This window comes from Triturus cristatus, chromosome 11, assembly GCF_964204655.1.
Source record: "Triturus cristatus chromosome 11, aTriCri1.1, whole genome shotgun sequence".
NCBI classification, from domain to species: domain Eukaryota; kingdom Metazoa; phylum Chordata; class Amphibia; order Caudata; family Salamandridae; genus Triturus; species Triturus cristatus.
The window spans coordinates 111,805,903-111,824,506 of NC_140594.1; the positions used below are offsets into that span (position 1 = coordinate 111,805,903).

The 18,604-nt window shown below is 45.9% G+C and overlaps 1 protein-coding gene across 2 annotated transcripts in view; it reads left to right on the forward strand.

The window, feature by feature from the left end:
- Positions 1-18,604, forward strand: part of MED15 (mediator complex subunit 15) — a 723,364-nt gene that overhangs the window by 471,203 nt on the left and 233,557 nt on the right. For both annotated transcript variants that reach the window (XM_085634093.1, XM_085634094.1), the window contains exon 13: positions 5,835-5,901. In XM_085634093.1, coding sequence (XP_085490219.1) covers positions 5,835-5,901 — 67 coding nt within the window. The remainder of the gene's footprint in view (positions 1-5,834; positions 5,902-18,604) is intronic.

An 18,604-nucleotide genomic window follows, 5' to 3' on the forward strand; every position in this document is an offset into this window, starting at 1 on the left:
GCATACTGGTAAGTAGCATATTCGTTATAGAGCGCACTGCAACCCTACGGGCATCCTGGCGCTGGCGACACAGTGAAGAGAATGAGTCCATAGGAGTTATGCTCTGGGGAAGAGCCAGGTCTTGAGCTGCTTACGGAACAATGTCAATTCCTGGATCTGTCTTAACTCTAAAGGAAGACTGTTCCACAGATGGGCGGCTGCAACGCTAAAAGCTCGACCCCCCAGGGTGGATCTCTTCATTTTAGGAATCCTAGCCATCCTAGCTGCCGAAGAACGCAGGCTACGCGTGGGAACATACCAGCTAAAAAGATGTTGCAGCGGTCCAGGGCCAAGCCCATGAAGAGCTTTAAAAACTAAGCACAAAGATTTAAACAGAATTCTCTGTTGCACAGGAAGCCAATGAAGCTTAGATAGTGCCTTAGTGCTAGAAGCTATGCGCGGTCTCAAAAGGGCGAGTTTTGCAGCAGCTGCCTGGATACGTTGAAGTCGCCGGATCAGATAGCCAGGAAATTCAAGCAGCAGGGCATTACAGTAGTCCAAGCGAGTAAGAATGGTACAGCGAACCACTGTTCCTCTAACATGGGAAGGAAGCAGTGGAAAGATTCTACGTAAGCCTCTCATAATCATGTGGCAATTCGAGGCCACTTTATTGACATGCGACTCCAGACTCAGTTCTCATTGAAACAAACCACCAAATTGCGCACAGTCTTCACTGGGACCAGGGGTGTGTCCAGGGGAAGAGGCCAAAAATTAAAAGGCAGAGCTTGTGGCACTTTGCCCACTGAGCAGTGTAGAATCTCAGTCTTGGCACTGTTAAACTCCAAGGCATTATTTTTCAACCAGGCCGCCATTTCTGTCATGCAATTGTGGAAGGTGGTTAAAGAGTCCGCATGGTCACCCACCAAGGAGATAATCAATTGTGTATCAGCGTAGTTAACTGCCTTGATGTTGTTAGATTTGATGATTTTGACTAAAGGTCGCATGCATACATTAAACAGAACCGGGCTAATTGAAGAGCCCTGAGGAACACCATGTTAATTAGGCAGGAAATCTGATTGATACGGAGGCAGAAATACTGCCTGCCGTCTGTCCGAAAGATAGAAGCAGAGCCACTTCAGAGCCAGATCTGTGACCCCCACCTCCTCGAGCCTTTGCAGGAGGATGTCGTGGTTAACCGTATCGAATGCGACGGATAGGTCTAACAGTATCAAGGTTGCAGGATACCCCCTATCCGCGCGCATCCGCAGATTATCCAAGGCGGTAACCAGTGCAGTTTCGGTTCCATGCCCTGGGCGGAAGTCAAATTGATTCTCCTCCAGCTTGTAATTGCCCTCCAGGAAACCAGAGAGCTCCTGGCTAACTAGGCGCTCGACTATCTTAACCGGAAAGGGCAGCAGGGAAATAGGTCGATAATTTCCAAAGCAAGCGGGGTCCAACGAAGGTTTCTTCAAAAGGGGAGAGACCAACGCATCCTTCCAGCAAGACGGGACCACACCACTACTGAGTGACTGATTAATAATCTGATGAAGATGCGGAAGAGTTTCCGACCCGGGTTCCTTCTAGAGTTTCTGCGGGATGGGGTCCACCGGAGAGCCAGAGCATACTTTCTTGGCCAGGCTGGTAAACTCCTCCGCGGAGGGGCAGGTCCAATGATTGAGAGAAGGCCCTACCAAAGACAGGTTTTCCCCCGAGATCCATGCAGCCGGGCGGGTTAGCTAATGATAAATCCGCTCCAGCCTTAGTGCTGAACAAGGGGTCAGATTGCAGACCCTCTATAATTCCATTAATTTTGTTATGGAAAAAGGCTGCCAACCATCACATAAATCCTGAGAAGGAATAGTCTTGTTACCCAGGCACTCTGGGTTGGAAAGACCTCTCAGGATGTTGAAAACGCATTTCACACTGTTGGGGGCTTTCTGTATAAGGTCCGCAAAATACGACGCCTTAGTAGTTGCTATGGCTTTTTTGTATCTGACTAGCAAATCCCTCCAGATAATCTTGTCACTGACTAGGTACTGGCTACGCCACTGCCTCTCTGCATGTTTACACTGAATCTTAAAAGTCCGTAATTCCTCCGAGAACCATGGTGCAGAGGAGAATCCCCGATTCCTGAGCCGTTTCAGAGGAGCGGACAGATTAATGGTATTCACCAGGTAACTGCACAACTCCCCATAATTTGCATCAACCGACTTCCCTGGATCAAGAAGGGGAGCCGCATCAAAAAGTGGCGCAGATTGGGCTTTCCTCATAAGGGCTTTCCAGTCCCTGATCAGGACACTCCTTTTCTCGCTAATGGGGAGCCTACTTCTGGGGACCGACGATATTCGAAATTTTATCAAATGGTGGTCGGACCAGTCCACTGGTAAGATATCGTCCATGGTCACCACGTTAACCCCAGCGAACACCAGATCCAGTACATGTCCAGCCGTGTGGGTGGCCTCCAACACTCGTTGTGGCAGATTAAGGTTGGCACATGATTGAATAATATTGTTGTAAGCGGTTTTCAACGTTACATTGGGCCAAAGATTAAAATCTCCCAGAACCAGCAGTCTGTGGTGAGTAAGTGCCAGGTTACTGATCACATCCAGAAATTGCTGTTGTGACTGTTCATTTACAGTCCCTGGAGGTCTGTAACAGACTAACCCGATCAAGCCATGGCCAGACCTGTCCTTTAAATAAAAACCCAGAGTTTCAAACTGCGAAATCTCATCAATATCCAGTGGTGAGAAATCCCACCATTCTTTATAGATAATCCCAGTTCCGCCTCCCCTGCCACTAGATCTAGGCTTATGAAAAGCTTTAAATCCAGAAGGGCACACAGAGCCCAATTCTAGGTCTAGCCCCGACGCTAACCAAGTTTCCGTCATAAACAATGCGTCTAAATTGTGTTCCTCAATTAGCAGTTGAATTTCTGTGGTGTGCTTAGGGAGGGACCTAACATTTAAGAGTCCACAGTTCAGCCCTTCCTCATGGGATGAGCATGCAACATTCCTCAATGGTGGCCTTACCTCCGGCACCTCCGGGATCACACTACACTTGCCAAGCTCATACAACTGTTCCCTAGAGTAACGTTGCCGCGCAGCGTCCAGATTCTCGCAAGGCAGGGAAATAGGAGCGGCATTATAAGTGGCGCACGGCGAGACGGAGGCGTGGACGGGCGCAGACAGGCTTGCCTTTGGCACGCCCGCTGCGCGCGTCCGCTGCGTGGTCGCTCCAGAGCGACGTAAAATAGGCGCCAACAGACAAAAGACTAGAGTGCTGACCTCCTAGCAAGGCGTCGCTAGTTCAGGTCGGAACTCGGATGTATGGATATTTGTTAAAAAGCGTTAGTACTTCATGTGCAAATGAGCAAAAAGTGCAGCAAAATATTTTAAAAAATGTGCAAAGTCACAAAATTAAAAATACCAGTTCCTTGTTTCAACACTCTGCCCACACCCAAGCGTCACTCCCTCCAAAGTGTCTAGGAGTGTATATCAGACCGTCCCTGTGCTGTAATCGAATTTGTCTGCCAACACTTCAACCAGTCTTGGGAATCTGCTTCAGCTGAGTCCCACAAAAAATGTAAAAAAATATAGAAAAGAGGACAGGGTAGGAATACCCTGATCCTCTGGGGGGTGGTGGTGGCGATTAAAAACATTAATCTTTTCAATTTTGCTGCAAAATCACATGTAGATCTGCAAATTTGCAGCAAAATTGGAAAAATCAAAGCCCAGTCTCCTGCACTTGTTTTTAATAAAGCCCCTGGGTGGGCCAGTTTCCGGAGGCATACCTCCTTAATTATATTAAAATAGGGGGGTGCACTTGGTCCCTACATGGGCATTGTTATGCCCTGGGGACCACCACCTCCCTGGAGCTTATGTCACAATTATAACAGGGTGGCTAAAAGGGTAGCCTGGAGCTGAAAATGAAACAAATGGGGGGGCGGGGGGGGGGGGGGGCCCCGCACTCTCTCCACCACGAAGCCCTGTAGACCGCCACCTCCTCGGGGCTAAAGTTAATTAAAAATGCGGGGAGGGGGGAGTAACTTTGGTGTTTGACGAATCCTCACAAAGTTTTCTAAACTATTACAACACTCACTTCAGCTGCTGTCTTGGAAGTATCGTGGTGATCCGTCTGGCAGGGACTGCCAACTGGGTGGGGAATGGGAGGGGTACGTTATAGTTAGGCTCATGTTTCACTCATACAAAACTATAGAAATTCATCAGTTATAGTTACCTGAGCTAACTAGAACTTAAGCCTCTACAATGCACTGCCTATGACTTCGCATAATATATCACTCATGACATGGTCAGTGACATCACTGAGAACATCTCAAAGTACTCTGAGGACATTTAAAAGCACATTACTAATGACATCTCAGACGAGATCTCAGACATCACTGATGACATTATCCACAAAGCCACTCACACACCTACTCATACCCCCACACAACCTCTCGTACGCCCACTCACACACATGTACAACTACTCACATACCCATTCACAGACCAATAGAAGTACTCACACACCTACTCACTGCTTCATAGAGCCACTCACTCATACAACCACTCGCACAACCATTCAATCACTCCTACATCCACTCATACAACCAGTCACTCACCCACACAGCCACTCACACACAGCCACTCACACACCCATATAGTCTCAACACAGCCACTCACTCAAGAACTCACACCACCACTTACATACCCATTCACACATCCATACAAGCACTCCCATATCTGCTCATTCAACCATAGCCATTCACACATACTCAGTCTTGAATATAACCACTCCCACACCAACTCACTAAACCAAACACTCAATCAGCCACTTACACACCTATTCACTCACCCATACAGCCATTTCAGCCACCTACTCACCCATACAGCCACTGACGCACCCAGTCACTTATTCATACAACCATTCAGACACCCAATCTCACCCATACAGTCACTCACACAGCCACTCACCCAACTACTCATTTACCTACTTGTAAACCCATACAACCACTCACACACCCACTCACCCACCCATACAGCCACTCACCCACCCATACAGCCACTCACCCACCCATACAGCCACTCACCCGCCCATACAACCGCTAACAAAGCCACACACACACCTAGACCTAGTCAGAAATCCACTGATTCACCCATACAGTCTCTCATGCATGCACTCACACACCTATACATACCACTCACACATTCACTCACTGATAGTCACACACCCACTCAGATCACATATGTGAAAGATAGTATCAGTCATTAGTAGTACAGCTAGTTTGCTAATCTAACTGGTTAGTATAGATGTTAAACACCCATACACTCACTTGATCATGTCATCAGTGATGTCATTTGAGATGTCATCAATGATGTCACTAACCATGTAATATGTAAGGTCATAATCAGTGCTTTATGGGGGCGCAAGTTATAGTTAGCTCAGGTAACTAGAACTGCTGAATTTCAGTGGTTATGTACGAGTGAAATCTGAGCCTAGCTTAAATGTCTATGTAGCCTTTGTTTTTTTCAGTGAATTTCTATGGATTTTATAATTAAATTTCCCAACTATAACGTCCCTGCAACCTATGTTTTTACAGTGAATGTAAATATGTATGTATCGATAGATATATATAGTATTGATAACCTTTGTTTTAGGGGAGAAGGAGCCCCCATCTATAGATCACAGCTATCTTTAGCTTTCGCTTGCAGGTTCTTTTCCAATTATCATTTTGGTCAGTTCTGATATGCCAAGTGTTAAGAGGCATTATTACATAATGGGTTCTAAACCGCCTTCCTGTCTAAACCACTGTGGTTACCTGATAATTTTTTTAATATGTCATTGTCTTTCCTTCAGTTGTCCTTTGAAAACGCTGCAGAAATGCGAGGTGGCCTTGGAGAAGCTAAAGAATGATATGGCAGTGGTGAGTAAGCAGTATTCTTTTAGCTTGATTTAAATTGACAGTTGATACCAACAGCATTAAAAATAAAATAGGCAAATTTGTCATGGTATTCAGCTGCACATATACATTGTAATTGAGTGCTCAGTGGGCAAGAGGACCGCATTAGGCCAGCTCTACTGGTTCGTGGAGTACAAACCATCTAAAGGTCAATAACAGCCAGCAGTGGTGCGTATTGTTTCCATACACCCCGCCCACAGCATTCATACCCTCTCATCCATGAAGCCTCACTTGATACATGTGAATAAGTCAGGATGACTAAGCCCCAACAGAGACTGAGTTGAACTTATGCAGTTTTTTCCCTATTTCATGTCTATTCCAGGATATCTACGTCTCAACAAGGGGGTTGAAGGTCAATCTGTTGATCCAAAAACCTGTCAGTAGGCCCCATATGTCCTATAATCTGACCAATGCTAACTGGAGAGATGCATAGATCCCTGCTCTATTACTGCATATTGCAAGGTCACACATCCTGGCTGTCAACTTTGGCAGTGGATGTTTTAAGTAGAGCATTGCCTCTCTACGCTTGGCCAGCAATAACACTTGTGTTGAAAGTTGTTTCTTGACTCACTTTGGGGCCTGGGCACTTCCCAGTAACAGTGGGGGAGTCAGTATTATCTCTCCCTTCAAAATAACCATCAATGTAGCTGCCAGGGTGTTTAACACTTGCCTAGTAATCCTAACTCCGGTTTGGCCGGGGGACACGCCTCGTGACCATTGATGCTGTGAAGCCACTACACTCACTGCACGGATGGGATCCACATAAAGGACAGCAATGACATTCAGTTGAACCCTTCGTAACATTAATGATCAGGAAATGGTTTTTGAGACTTCGTTTGTAAATCAGCATGCATATCTGAAGATAAAGGTACAATAGAGGTTGAAATTGACATACTGTATACAAGCAATACCAAACGTACAAAACGTCAGATCAAATTGTTTGAGTCAGAAGAACTTGTATATGAAGCCCTGAAGACGTTTTTGTGACAAAACATGTTGGCTAGATTTGCATTAAATAAACGAAAAACTCTTTTTAAGAAGACAAAAATGTATGAATAAAGAAATTTCTGTGGAACAAATCTATGGACTCTGCATCAAGTTCAGTGACGCATTTGAATTGTGGGAAATTGTATAATTTGTACTTTGGAATGTTGTGCTGGACCACAGGAAACTTATAATTTGCACAAGGAGAAGGTTAGCTTTTTCTAAAGGAAGGCGAAAGGGACTGGCTCTTCAGGTCCTTGCACCACTATAGTCTATTGTAACTTTCTACCCACAAAGTGATAGGTGCGATAGGGAATTGCCTTAGCCTCTTTATATAAATTATCTAATCCTAACTCAGGCGCAGTTTTGGTATGTGGTCTAGCATTTAGCAAATGAACATTTCTAGTGTCATCGTCCCTTGTTGATATTTCTATTGCACCAGCAATTGTCCCTCCACATAAATGTTAGCTATTGTCCATAGCCCTGAACCAATTGGACATCCCTTAAACTGTTTTTCTACTTGGAGGGATGTTGTCCATGCAGGTGAATATAGTAGTGCCCGACCCAGTATCTTATTAAATGTATGGCATGTAAATTGATACAAATTACTATGTTCATTACCTCAGTAGAGCTTCACTCTGTTTTTGATAGGGCCACTGTAAAGTCCTTCTCTCCTCCAGATGCAATAACTGTTGGGTGGGTGGTCGCTCAGTGTAGTTATGCAGGTCTGTTATACACTTCAAAATCTAGAACTGGTATTCCTCATAAATGAGACATGGCAAAGGTGTGTCATTTTACATGGCTGTTTTCCACCAGAGATTGGGGGAGCCAGTAGGATTTTATTGTCAAGAATGTTTTATTCAGTAGATATCGGATGTTCAAGAATAAAATTCAGGAAGTGCTGTTTTACCCATCTTGGATAGCATCATTGTTACCCATTCCTCAGTCTTTGTGATTATTTGCCCTATCGACGCCTCATAATTGTCCCTAATTAAAATCTACTTGGTTCTGTGGTTCCTAGTGCTCAAAGCAATTAATGGGGACGAGAGCGAGCAGCCCTCATTATCTTACCAACAGGTTTGTATACAGTAACTTTACTAGCTCTGTCATGTAAGTACCTAATCTAGCCCTACCGAAAGAAAAGGCTGCTCTGAGTCAAAAGCCTTCTCCGTGTCCAAGGAGACTGCGATTAATTGCACTTTGAGATCCAAAGAGAGATGCATGACCGGAAAGAGAATTTCCAATTTATGGTGGTGGAGCACCCCTACTAAAATTCAGTTTGGTTTGGCAACACAGTGTCTGGTATCAGGGAAATTAACCTACTTACCAAAGTGCAAGCCAGAAGGGCATTGTCCACATTAAGGAGCAATAATGGCCAATACAACAAGTATTTATTGCTTTCTTTGATAATTGCTTCCTGCTTTGTGGGGTATATTGCACCATTTACTGTGACTTAATTGTGTATCATAAGCAAATGCAGGCTTTCAGGCTTGCATTGTGTTTATAGAATTCTGTGTTAAGAGGATCTGAAAATGTTTCAGGAGCAGTATCCCTGTGCGGTGGTAGGTAGCGTTGTGTGGCTCCGCACACCAGAAGTGACATGCACAGTTCCTTTATAGGTGCCACCCCAGCTCACTGACGTCATTTCTTTTCTTTCCGCACCAGTCAGCGCAGATCTGTAGAGGAGGTATCCCAGTAATTTTTTTTGACTGACCTATTTTCGACCTTTTGTCAATGATTGTTTTGAGAGACTGTCTCCTGGTCTGCAAAGATGGCTGGTTTTAAGCTCTGTGGTGCCTGTCACCGGCAGATGTCGGTGACAGACCCACACCTCGTCTGGATGTGGTGCTTCAAATGCAACACGGCACCAAGACCTGCTGTGATTGTTGTTCCAGGCACCCCAATGCGTTTAGGGAGCGCTCCCTCAAACTCCTTGCCGCTCGACATGCAATGGTGTCTATCCCGGTCGAGATGGAGGTCAGTGGATCAGTTGCGGAGCCACTCTTGTCGTCGCACTATGAAGTCGTCCTGACGTTCTTGTTAATTTTGTGCTTGTGGGACTTAGCGGAAGAGGTCTTCGACTTCGCCCGTCCTTCAAAGTCATCTGACGAGAAAGGTAGTGGCAGCATTCGAGACCTAGCTCCACCGTTGTGCCTGGGCTGTCTCTGCGCCTCCTAGAGTTTCCTGGTGCCGTAGCAACCCCCGCCCAACTCTGAAAGCTTTGAGGCTATACTACACCTATATGGGCAGCCCGTCCCTGCTGGACTGCCTTCAGGCCCCGCATGTTTGGGAGGGGTCAGCTACTGGTCTTCCGCCGGTGTTTGCTTCTGGCATCATATGGGCCCCTTGGATCCATGAACTGATACGGACCAGTGCAGGTCAAGCCACCTCAACCTTTTCTGACACCAGCCCGACTTCCCCGGCGCCGCTGCCCCATTCTCATCCCCTACTCCGACACAGAGCTGGATGGACATCGTCCGATGCCAGCTCCGACTAGAGACATTTCATCCATACCAGAGCCTATGCTCTATTATGGGCTATGACTTGGGGATGGGTGGGGCCACTGGACACTGAAAAATGCCAGCCCCTAGACCTCACAGAGGACACCTGGTGTGAGGATTTGGCAGATGCCAGTAGATGGGTCATCTCCCCCCGATTCTGGCTTGGTCTCGCATCCTACTTTGGTTACAGAGGAGGGAGCCTCATTTGCTATGGTGGTGATGAGGACGGCCGAGGTCCTGGATCTTCAATTTCCCTCCCTGGCTCTCAAGACAGAGGTGCTTCAGCCAGGACTCACCCCATCCAAACCGCATCTCCCATTTAATGAAGCCCTTCCAAACTTCCTTCCCTGGGCCCGGCCCAAGCCCTGCACAGGGGCTCCTGTGAATAGGACAATTGCCTGCCACCATCACCCGCTCCAGGAGACCCCACTTTCCTCGCCCAGCACCTCATTTCTGAGGGCTTGGTGGTCCAAGCCTCCAGTTCCTGTGTAAACCCTGGCACATTCCCGACCACTCCACCGGATAGGTAATCCAAGAGGCTGGTTACCTTGGGAAAGATGTGTTCGAGGCATGTGAGCTGTAAGTTGTTTTTCTTAAACGAAGTCTTTCCAGTCATGAGGTAGGTGACTCTGCCTTTTGGTGATAGTGCGCATGACTCATCAACTCCATTGTTGGATTGTTTTTTTCCGCCATCGGGTTTGGACGTGTATTGCTGTGCTCCGATTCGAAGCCGTTCTTCGGGTTCCCCTTGGTGTGCATTCCACTCTACCTGCGTCTGTATTTTTTCAAATGCGTATCCCACTTCTCTGCATATATCCGTCGATGAAAACCTCTATTGCGATCGGAAACTTTGGGAAGGCCGTCCGGCCTAATTTTGTCTGTCCACCTCGCAGTCGATGGAACGGACTCCATTCAAAATTCTATCCTCGGTGCCACGCCAAGTATCCACTCACCAGCTCACACGAAGTGTGCAACTTGTGTTTATCTCCGGAGCACAACGAACAAGACTGTGACTCGTGCAGATCCTTTCAATAGAAGAAAACGCTCCACAATCATGGGGCTCGACGTCGCAAAATGCAGAGTCAAAACATTGAATACACGCCGGACATCTTCGGTGAAGGATCCGAGCTCGAATTCGACGCACAAGGGGCCGAGGAAGAACAAGAAGAACTTGCATCTATTCTGGAATCGGAATCCGAGATGGAAGACCACTTGCCACAAGGTCCAAGTACTGTGAGTACCGAACATCGGTTGCCCCAAAATCCATACCAGCCCTAACTAAAGGCTTCAGTTCAACCCCCGCCTTCGGGCCACGGTCGGCACAGAGAAGATGTTTGACTGCCCGCCCTCCAGCTCAGCGCCAAAACGCGTCACTGAGCCTCACGGCTCAGGATCCAGTCGGCCAAAGTCTGGCACTGAGCCGATACCTTCAGGCTCGAAGCTGAAATTATTGACACCGAAATCGGACTCCTTCGGAACCGAAACCTTCCGCGTCAGTCATTCTACCCCGGCACCGAAATCCTCCGTGCCGAAGCCAAATAACGCTCCTCCGAAGCTGCAGGATCAGATTTTAGATGCCCCAACACCCAAAACAAAAGGAACTTTATATAAATCCAGATACAGGATGTGTTCTTACTAAATCACCTCAAATGCAAACCTTAGTCAAAGGGCACCCTTTATCGTATTCCTTTGAAGAGGAAGAATGTAGGCACTAACCCCTCCTCCCCCTCCACCACGTTCCCCTGCACCATCTTCTCCACCTTTTGGAGAATTTACTCATTACACCAACTAACTCTCAACCTTCTGAAAATGATAATGATGGAGATGGGGGGAGGGGGAGGGGAGAGGACAATATTTTAACAATAGATCCCTGGAAGGATTACAACACTGATTCACCTACAGATAACGGCCCAGATCTGTACCCTGCAAAGCCTTTCCCTCCCCTGACGACAATGTAGGATATCTAGAATTACTTGCTAGAGCTGCAGAATAGCATGGAGTACAGTTGCACAAAGAATCTCTACAGGAAGATTTCTTATTTGAAATGCTCAGTAGCACACAAAGGCTAGCCAGACTGTACCTATGCCCACCTGTATGATGAGACATGCCGATGATGTTTTTAAAGACCCTGTGCGTGCTCGTTTTCTCACCCCCAGAATAGATAAAAATATAAGCCTGCTCCCTCTGATCCAGTCTTTATTAAAGGGCAGTTACCACTAGACTCCTTGGTGGTCTCTAATGCCCATAAACAAGTGAATTCACAAACTACAGGGGATGCTCCCCCTCCAAAGAGTCAAACTATTAGACGCCTCTGGTAAAAGAGTAGCCACCCAAGCAGCAAATCATTGGCACATTGCCAACACCCAGGCTCTACTAGCCAGGTATGATAGGGCACACTGGGACGAAATGGAGCAATTGCTCCAATATCTCCCAAATAAGCACAAAGCAAAAGCTCAAGATTTAGTCCAGGAAGGGAGGCTTATCTCCAATTCCTCTATTAGATGCGCTTTAGATGCTGCAGACTGCAGCTAGAGAAATCAACACTGGTGTGTTATTAAGGAGGCATGCATGGTTGAGGATTTCTGGTTTTAAACCTGAAGTCCAGCAGTCAATTTTAAATACTCTGTTTGACAAGGAACATCTCTTCGGGCCCGAAGTAGGTAAGTCATTGGAAAAAATTAAAAACGATACAGAAGTAGCCAAGTCGATGGGAGCTTTGCAGTCTCCTTCTAATCGTGGCTCCTTTCGTGGCTCCTTCTAACGTGGAGGGTCAACAACTATGGCCTCAGAAAATTCTGCCGCCTCATACAAAGGCTACAATCAATCTTCCTCTACAATGGGCTTATTTAGAGGAGGATACAGAGGTTGCAGCAAAGGTCGGGTCAAAGGTTCCACACACTATTAATTCCCCCAACAAGGAGTGACTTGCCAACTCCACTTAACCCCCCCCCCCCCCCCAACCGATCATTTAACACCCGTCAGCGGACGTCTTCTATTCTACAATTCCTCCTCATTTGGCAATCTATTGCCACAGACAAATAGGTTTTAATGATTAACCCTGGGCGTAGTTCGCGAAGTAGTGCTATGCGTAGCTACGCAAAGTGCACTACGCGTAGCACTTCGCGAACTGCGTAGTACCCTGTTCGCACTGTGCAAGATGCCGTTTTCAATGATTGCAGAGTGCGGACAAGCATCCGGCACTGTGCAATCATTGAAAACTGCATCTTGCACAGTGCTAGCTGTAGTTTTCTGCCGCTCGAGTAGATTTTTACTCGAGCGGCAGCTTTCTCAACGCGGACTGGTAGTTTCTCATTGCGAGCGGTCGCGAGCATACACGACCACTCGCAATGAGAAACCTGACCTCCCCGTGTTGAGAATCTCGCCGGGAGGTTTATTTTCCATGCTCGCGATCGCCAACTTGATGTTGCTGATCGCGAACGAGGAAAAAGTCTCGGCGGGATGTCATTTTGCTGGCTCGCGGTCGCCAACTTGACGTTGAGGACTGCGAGCAAGCAAAAAATGACCGCTGCACTACGCAATTCTACGCTACGCGTGTTTGCGATGTGCTACGTGCAATTCGTGTAGTGCGAAGTAGCGCAAACTTCGCAAACTACGCTAGCGTAGTGCTTTGCCCAGGCTTAGAAATGATCCAACATGGTTATTGCCTGGAGCTTACCAACAATCCTCCAAACATTCCACCACGCTCTCACAAAATGCCACCAGAACATTTACACCTACTAGAACAAGAAGTCCAATCTATTTTGTCCAAAGGAACCATAGAGCCTGTACCGTTAAAATATCAAGGGACAGGCCTGTACTCCCTGTATTTTCTAGTTCCCAAAAAGGATGGCTCCTTGAGACCTATTCTAGACCTTAGAGAACTAAACATCTACATACTATCAGAGCATTTCCACATGGTGACACTTCAACAAGTGCTCCCACTTCTACAGCAGGGTGATTTTATGTCTGCTCTAGACTTAAAGTACACATGTTTCCACATTCCAATTCCTCCCGCTCATCGGAAATATCTCAGATTCATGATAGCGGGTCATCATTACCAATTCAAAGTACTACCATTTGGAGTGGCCACTACTCCCATGGTATTTACCAAATGCCTGGCAGTAGACTGAGCCAATCTGAGAAGAAAACGCATCCACGTCTTCCCATACCTGGACGACTGGCTCATCAAAACCACCATTCACTTACTTCAACAACTAGGGTTTACAAAGAATGTGTTGAAGTCTCATCTACAGCCTTCCAACACACAAACCGATCTTGGAGCCACGGTAGACGCACCAAAAGCTCTAGCCTCCTTCAATACAGCCAGGATTCACAATATTCAGTCCCTTCTCACTCAGTTTCAGCCCAACCAATCGTTACCAGCAAGAGTTTTCATGCAACTGCTAGGGATGATGGTTTCTTGCATTGTATTTGTTCCCCACGCAAGCCTTCACATGCGTCCCCTTCAAGAATGCTTAGCAAGTCAGTGGAAGTAGTCGCACGGACAGTTGACCGATCTAGTGTTGGTAGATGGCTGCACACATCGCCCTGTGCAGTGGTGGAACTCACAGAATATTATCCAAAGGGCGGCCCTTTCTCGACCCTGTTCCACAGACAGTGCTAACAGCGGACTAATCGCTCACAAATTGGTGTTCACCTACAAAGTCTCACAATCCAAGGATTATTGAGTCTGAAGTACAAGAGTCTCCATCTAAGTTACTTGGAGCTACTAGCGGTGTTTTTAGCGCTCAAAGCCTTTCAAATTCACCTACTAGACAAAGCTGTCCTTGTCCGCACAGACAACATGACAGCTGTGTACTATTTACAGAAACGGGGGGCACACTCTCTCCAACTGTCACGCCTAGCATAAGCCATTTGGAAATGGGCTATACATCCCAAAATGTATCTCCTGACAGAACATCTTCCAGGAGTAAACAATCAGATTGCAGACCTTCTCAGCAGACAGAGACAGCAAATCCATGAGTGGAAACTTCATCCCCAGATTCTTTTTCCCTACTTTCAGGAATGGGGATTTCCTCACATCAACCTGTTTGCCACAGCTCAAATTGCAAAATACCCAAGCTTCACCTCCGGGTTCCCACACCCGCTCTCCAAATGCAATGCCCTATGGATGAACTAGTCGGGGATATTTGCTTACGCTTTCCGCCTCTCCCATTCATTCTGTTGGTAGATCGGAAGCTCGGACAAACATCCCTCAAACTGATTCTCATAGCTCGCACAAGGGCACATCAACCTTGGTTCACCACCCTCCTGAAGCTCTGAGCATGAACGGCACCAAAAACTGCACATCAACTCCAGTCTCCTCACTCAGAGCCATGCAGAAATCAGGCATCCCAGAGAACTCAACCTAGCGATTTGACTCCTGACTGTATGAATATCCTAAAGTAGGCTAGAAAACCTACTACTAGGGCATGTTATGCAGCAAAATGGAAACCGTTTGGTATCTACTATAACAATATCAATCCCCTTGATGCTTCAGTGCAAAACATCATCTGTTATCTCTTCCACTTAGAGCAATCTGGATTAGCCTACACACCCATTTGCTTGCATCTAGCAGCAGTAGCTGCATACTTACAAAACAGACACCACTTATCTCTATTCAGGGTACCAGTGATGAAGGCCTTTATGGAAGGACTAAAGAAAGTAATACCAAGGGGCCCACCTGTACCAGTATGGAACTTAAACAGTCATTACAAGGCTAATGGGTCTACCTTTTAAACCAATGCGCAGTTGTCAATTACAATTCCTCTCATTGAAGGTTGCTTTTCTTATTACAATCCCCTCCCTAAGGAGAATTGGTGAACTCCAGGCACTAACTAGACAAGAGCCTTTATTTCATCTTCAAAAGACAAATTAGTTCTTCGAACCAATCCCAAAGTTCTTCCCAAAGTAGTTTCTGCTTTTCATATCAATCAATCAGTCTGAAGTTCTCTCCTCTACCTGATTCTGTAGCAGAATGAGCTCTACACACTAGATGTTAGAAGAGCTCTGCTATATTATGTGGAAAGAACAAAAGATTGTTGTAAGTCAGAACAGCTTTTTGTTGCTTTTTCGCCACCACACAAAGGCAATCACATATCTAAATCGGACATTGCAAGATGGATAGTGAAATGTATCCAAACAAGTTATATGAAAACGAAAAGAACCTTAACAGTACCCCCTAGAACACATTGCACCCACAAAATAAGGGCTACTATTGCCTCCTTAGGGGATATTCACTTAGCTGATATCTGTAAGGCAGCAACATGGTCTACACCGTACACATTCACCAAGCACTATTGTGTAGATGTGTTAGCGAGGCAACAACCCAATGTAGGCCAGGCGGTACTTAAAACACTTTTTCAAACCACTGCATCAGCTACAGGTTAGCCACCGCTTTGGGAGTGTACTGCTGTATAGTCTATGCAAAGCATGTGTTCTACAGCTCACATGCTTCGAACAGATAATGTTACTTACCCAGTAAGCATCTGTTCTTAGCATGTAGAGCTGTAGATTCACATGCGCCCACCCTCCTCCCCGGGTACCTATTCCTGTTGCAGTTTTCTTACTTTATATGCATACGCATTGACATCTCTATTCTACACTTAAACTCCATTCTCACCCTCTGTGGGAACAATGGAGACAATGACCATGTGTACTATCGGCGAAAGGAGGAGTCACCTACCTCGTGACTAGAAAGACTTATTCGAAGAAAAACAACTTGCAAACATCCGGAACCAACACTAGATGGCAGGAGTATGCAAAGCATGTGAATCTACAGCTCTACATGCCAAGAACAGATGCTTACTGGGTAAATATTATCCTTCTAGGTCAAAATGTAATTTTACAATTACAGTCCCGGTATATTGATGACTTGGAAACAAGCATACATTAGTGTTGAAAGTGTTTTTCTGCCTGTTGTCGATTGAACTATATTGTAGAAATAAAACTTGTTTGTTTTTAATGTGATTTTATTTTTGCATAAAAGGATGATAGGACTTTATTCTCTTTCTCAGTTGAAACACCACATGTAATGGAATGGCTTAAAACCATGAAGATGGTTTGAATTTGATTGTCTCTTACTAAAATATTTTTAGTAGATAACGGAATAACAACATATTGAACTTATGGAATAATAAGCCCACTGGGGCATGATGACCTGATACATTAGTCCATATTAAATGCATAATAGGTTAATTTGGAGACCACAACACAGCCAAAGCGGATATATGCCAGATCAGGCAGAATGTTCCTCTCCTTGATGAATTTAGAGACGGTCAAGGGGAAATGTCCCAAAGAGCAATATATATCCAGGATGTATATGTGTATGTGTGTGTGTGGCTAGATAAATTGACACAGGGCTCCTACAACTTCTTTCATCGTGACCATGCCAAGTGCTTCAAATGTAGCCTTCTAATCAAGCTGGGGGGATGGGGTTGAAGCCTTTCAGGTGGTTTTGTGTACCTTTGAAAAGTTCACGCTTTTCGTTCTTCTGAGTTTATACCGTTCGGTGCTCATGACTGAATGGTTCCGTCGTGAGCACCAGTGCTCCTGTGCGTTTGTGGTCCTCGTGGTGGGGAAGAGCTTCCCCAACCTCCAGATGCCCTTCACACATTTTCAGTCTAATGACGATCGCGTGCATGGCGCGCTGTAGTCGTTAGACTGAAAACAAAACTGAAACATAGTTTCAGTTTGAATATTTCAGTGCCCGTGGGGATATCCCTCCCCCCCCCCCCCCCCCCCACCCCCTCCAGCACCGAAACACTTAGGAGAGGTATCGTTGGAAAGGGGAGGATCTCCCCTTTTCAATGGTACCCTTCCCTAGTGGATCCCTGCTTGTGGATCACCCCAGGACGGCGATCCCCAAGCAGGGATCCACCCAATAGCCACCAGGGACGGGGGAGCGGACCCTTGGGCAAGGGCCTTTGCTCCCCCCCCCCCCCCCCATTTAATTTCCCCAGACAGCCTTTCTGCCCGCCCCGGAAGGGGGGGGGGGACGCAGAAAGTACCCTAGACGCCAGGGATTTGTTTTTACGTGCCAGGGGTGGGGGCTGCCCAGAATGGGCACGCCAAAGCCCCCACCCTACCCCCCAAAAAAAGAATAAGACTTTCTGCCCCCCCCCCCCGGAGGCAGATGGGAGCAATAGCCCCTGATCTGCCCCCCCCCCCTGGGGTGGCAGAAAGCCCACTAGGCCCCAAGGATTTTTTATGTGTGTGTATGTATGTATATATGTATATATGTGTGTATATATATATATATATTCACTGAAAAAACCATGGGTTTCACACACGTTATAGTTAGGAATTAGCATTTAAAAAACCTTGAAAATTCAATGAAAAAACCAAAGGTTTCACACATGTTATAGTTAGCTGGACATTTCACTCGTAAAAAACCATTGAAATTCCCCCGTTATAGTTAGTTCAGCTAACTATAACTCGCGCGCCCGCAATGCACTGCTGATGACGTCACATATTACATCACTCATGACATGGTCAGTGACATCACTCATGACATCACTGATGACATCTCAAATGACATCACTGATGACATCACTGATGACATCATCCAGTGAATGTGTGTTTTTCTGAAAATTAAATATGTTTTATATATGTATATCTCAAGGTCGATGGAAGAATAAATGGGTATATAAGTGTCTAAATGGATGATTTGTTTTTGAAAAATTGATTGTGTAACTGACTGATTAAGTGTATCATAGTGAATACATGGCTTAGTGAGTAATGTTTAAATATGTAAATATCTGTATCAGTCTCTCACTTTGTGTATAAGTGGCTGCATGGGTTGGTGAGTAGCTACATGGGTGTCTATATAGGTTATTAGTTGGTTTTTTGAGTATCAGTCTGAGTGTCTGCATGGTTCGGTGGGGGGTATTACGTAGTGCATAGGTGCATGAATGAGTGACTCACTGTTTGTATGTGTTGAACACAGCATGTGTGCAGGACTGTATGGGTGGATGAGTGTGTGTATGGGTGTGTTAGTGAGTGAATGACTGTCTCAATAGTGTCTTTATGAGTAACTACATATGTTTTAAACTAGTATATGTGACTATTGGTGTATATATGTGAGTATATGTGAGAGTGAGAGATTGAAAGAGTTCCTGTATGAATAAGTATGTGTTTCTATAAGTGATTGTTTAAAAGACTAAGTATGTGTAAGTTTCCGT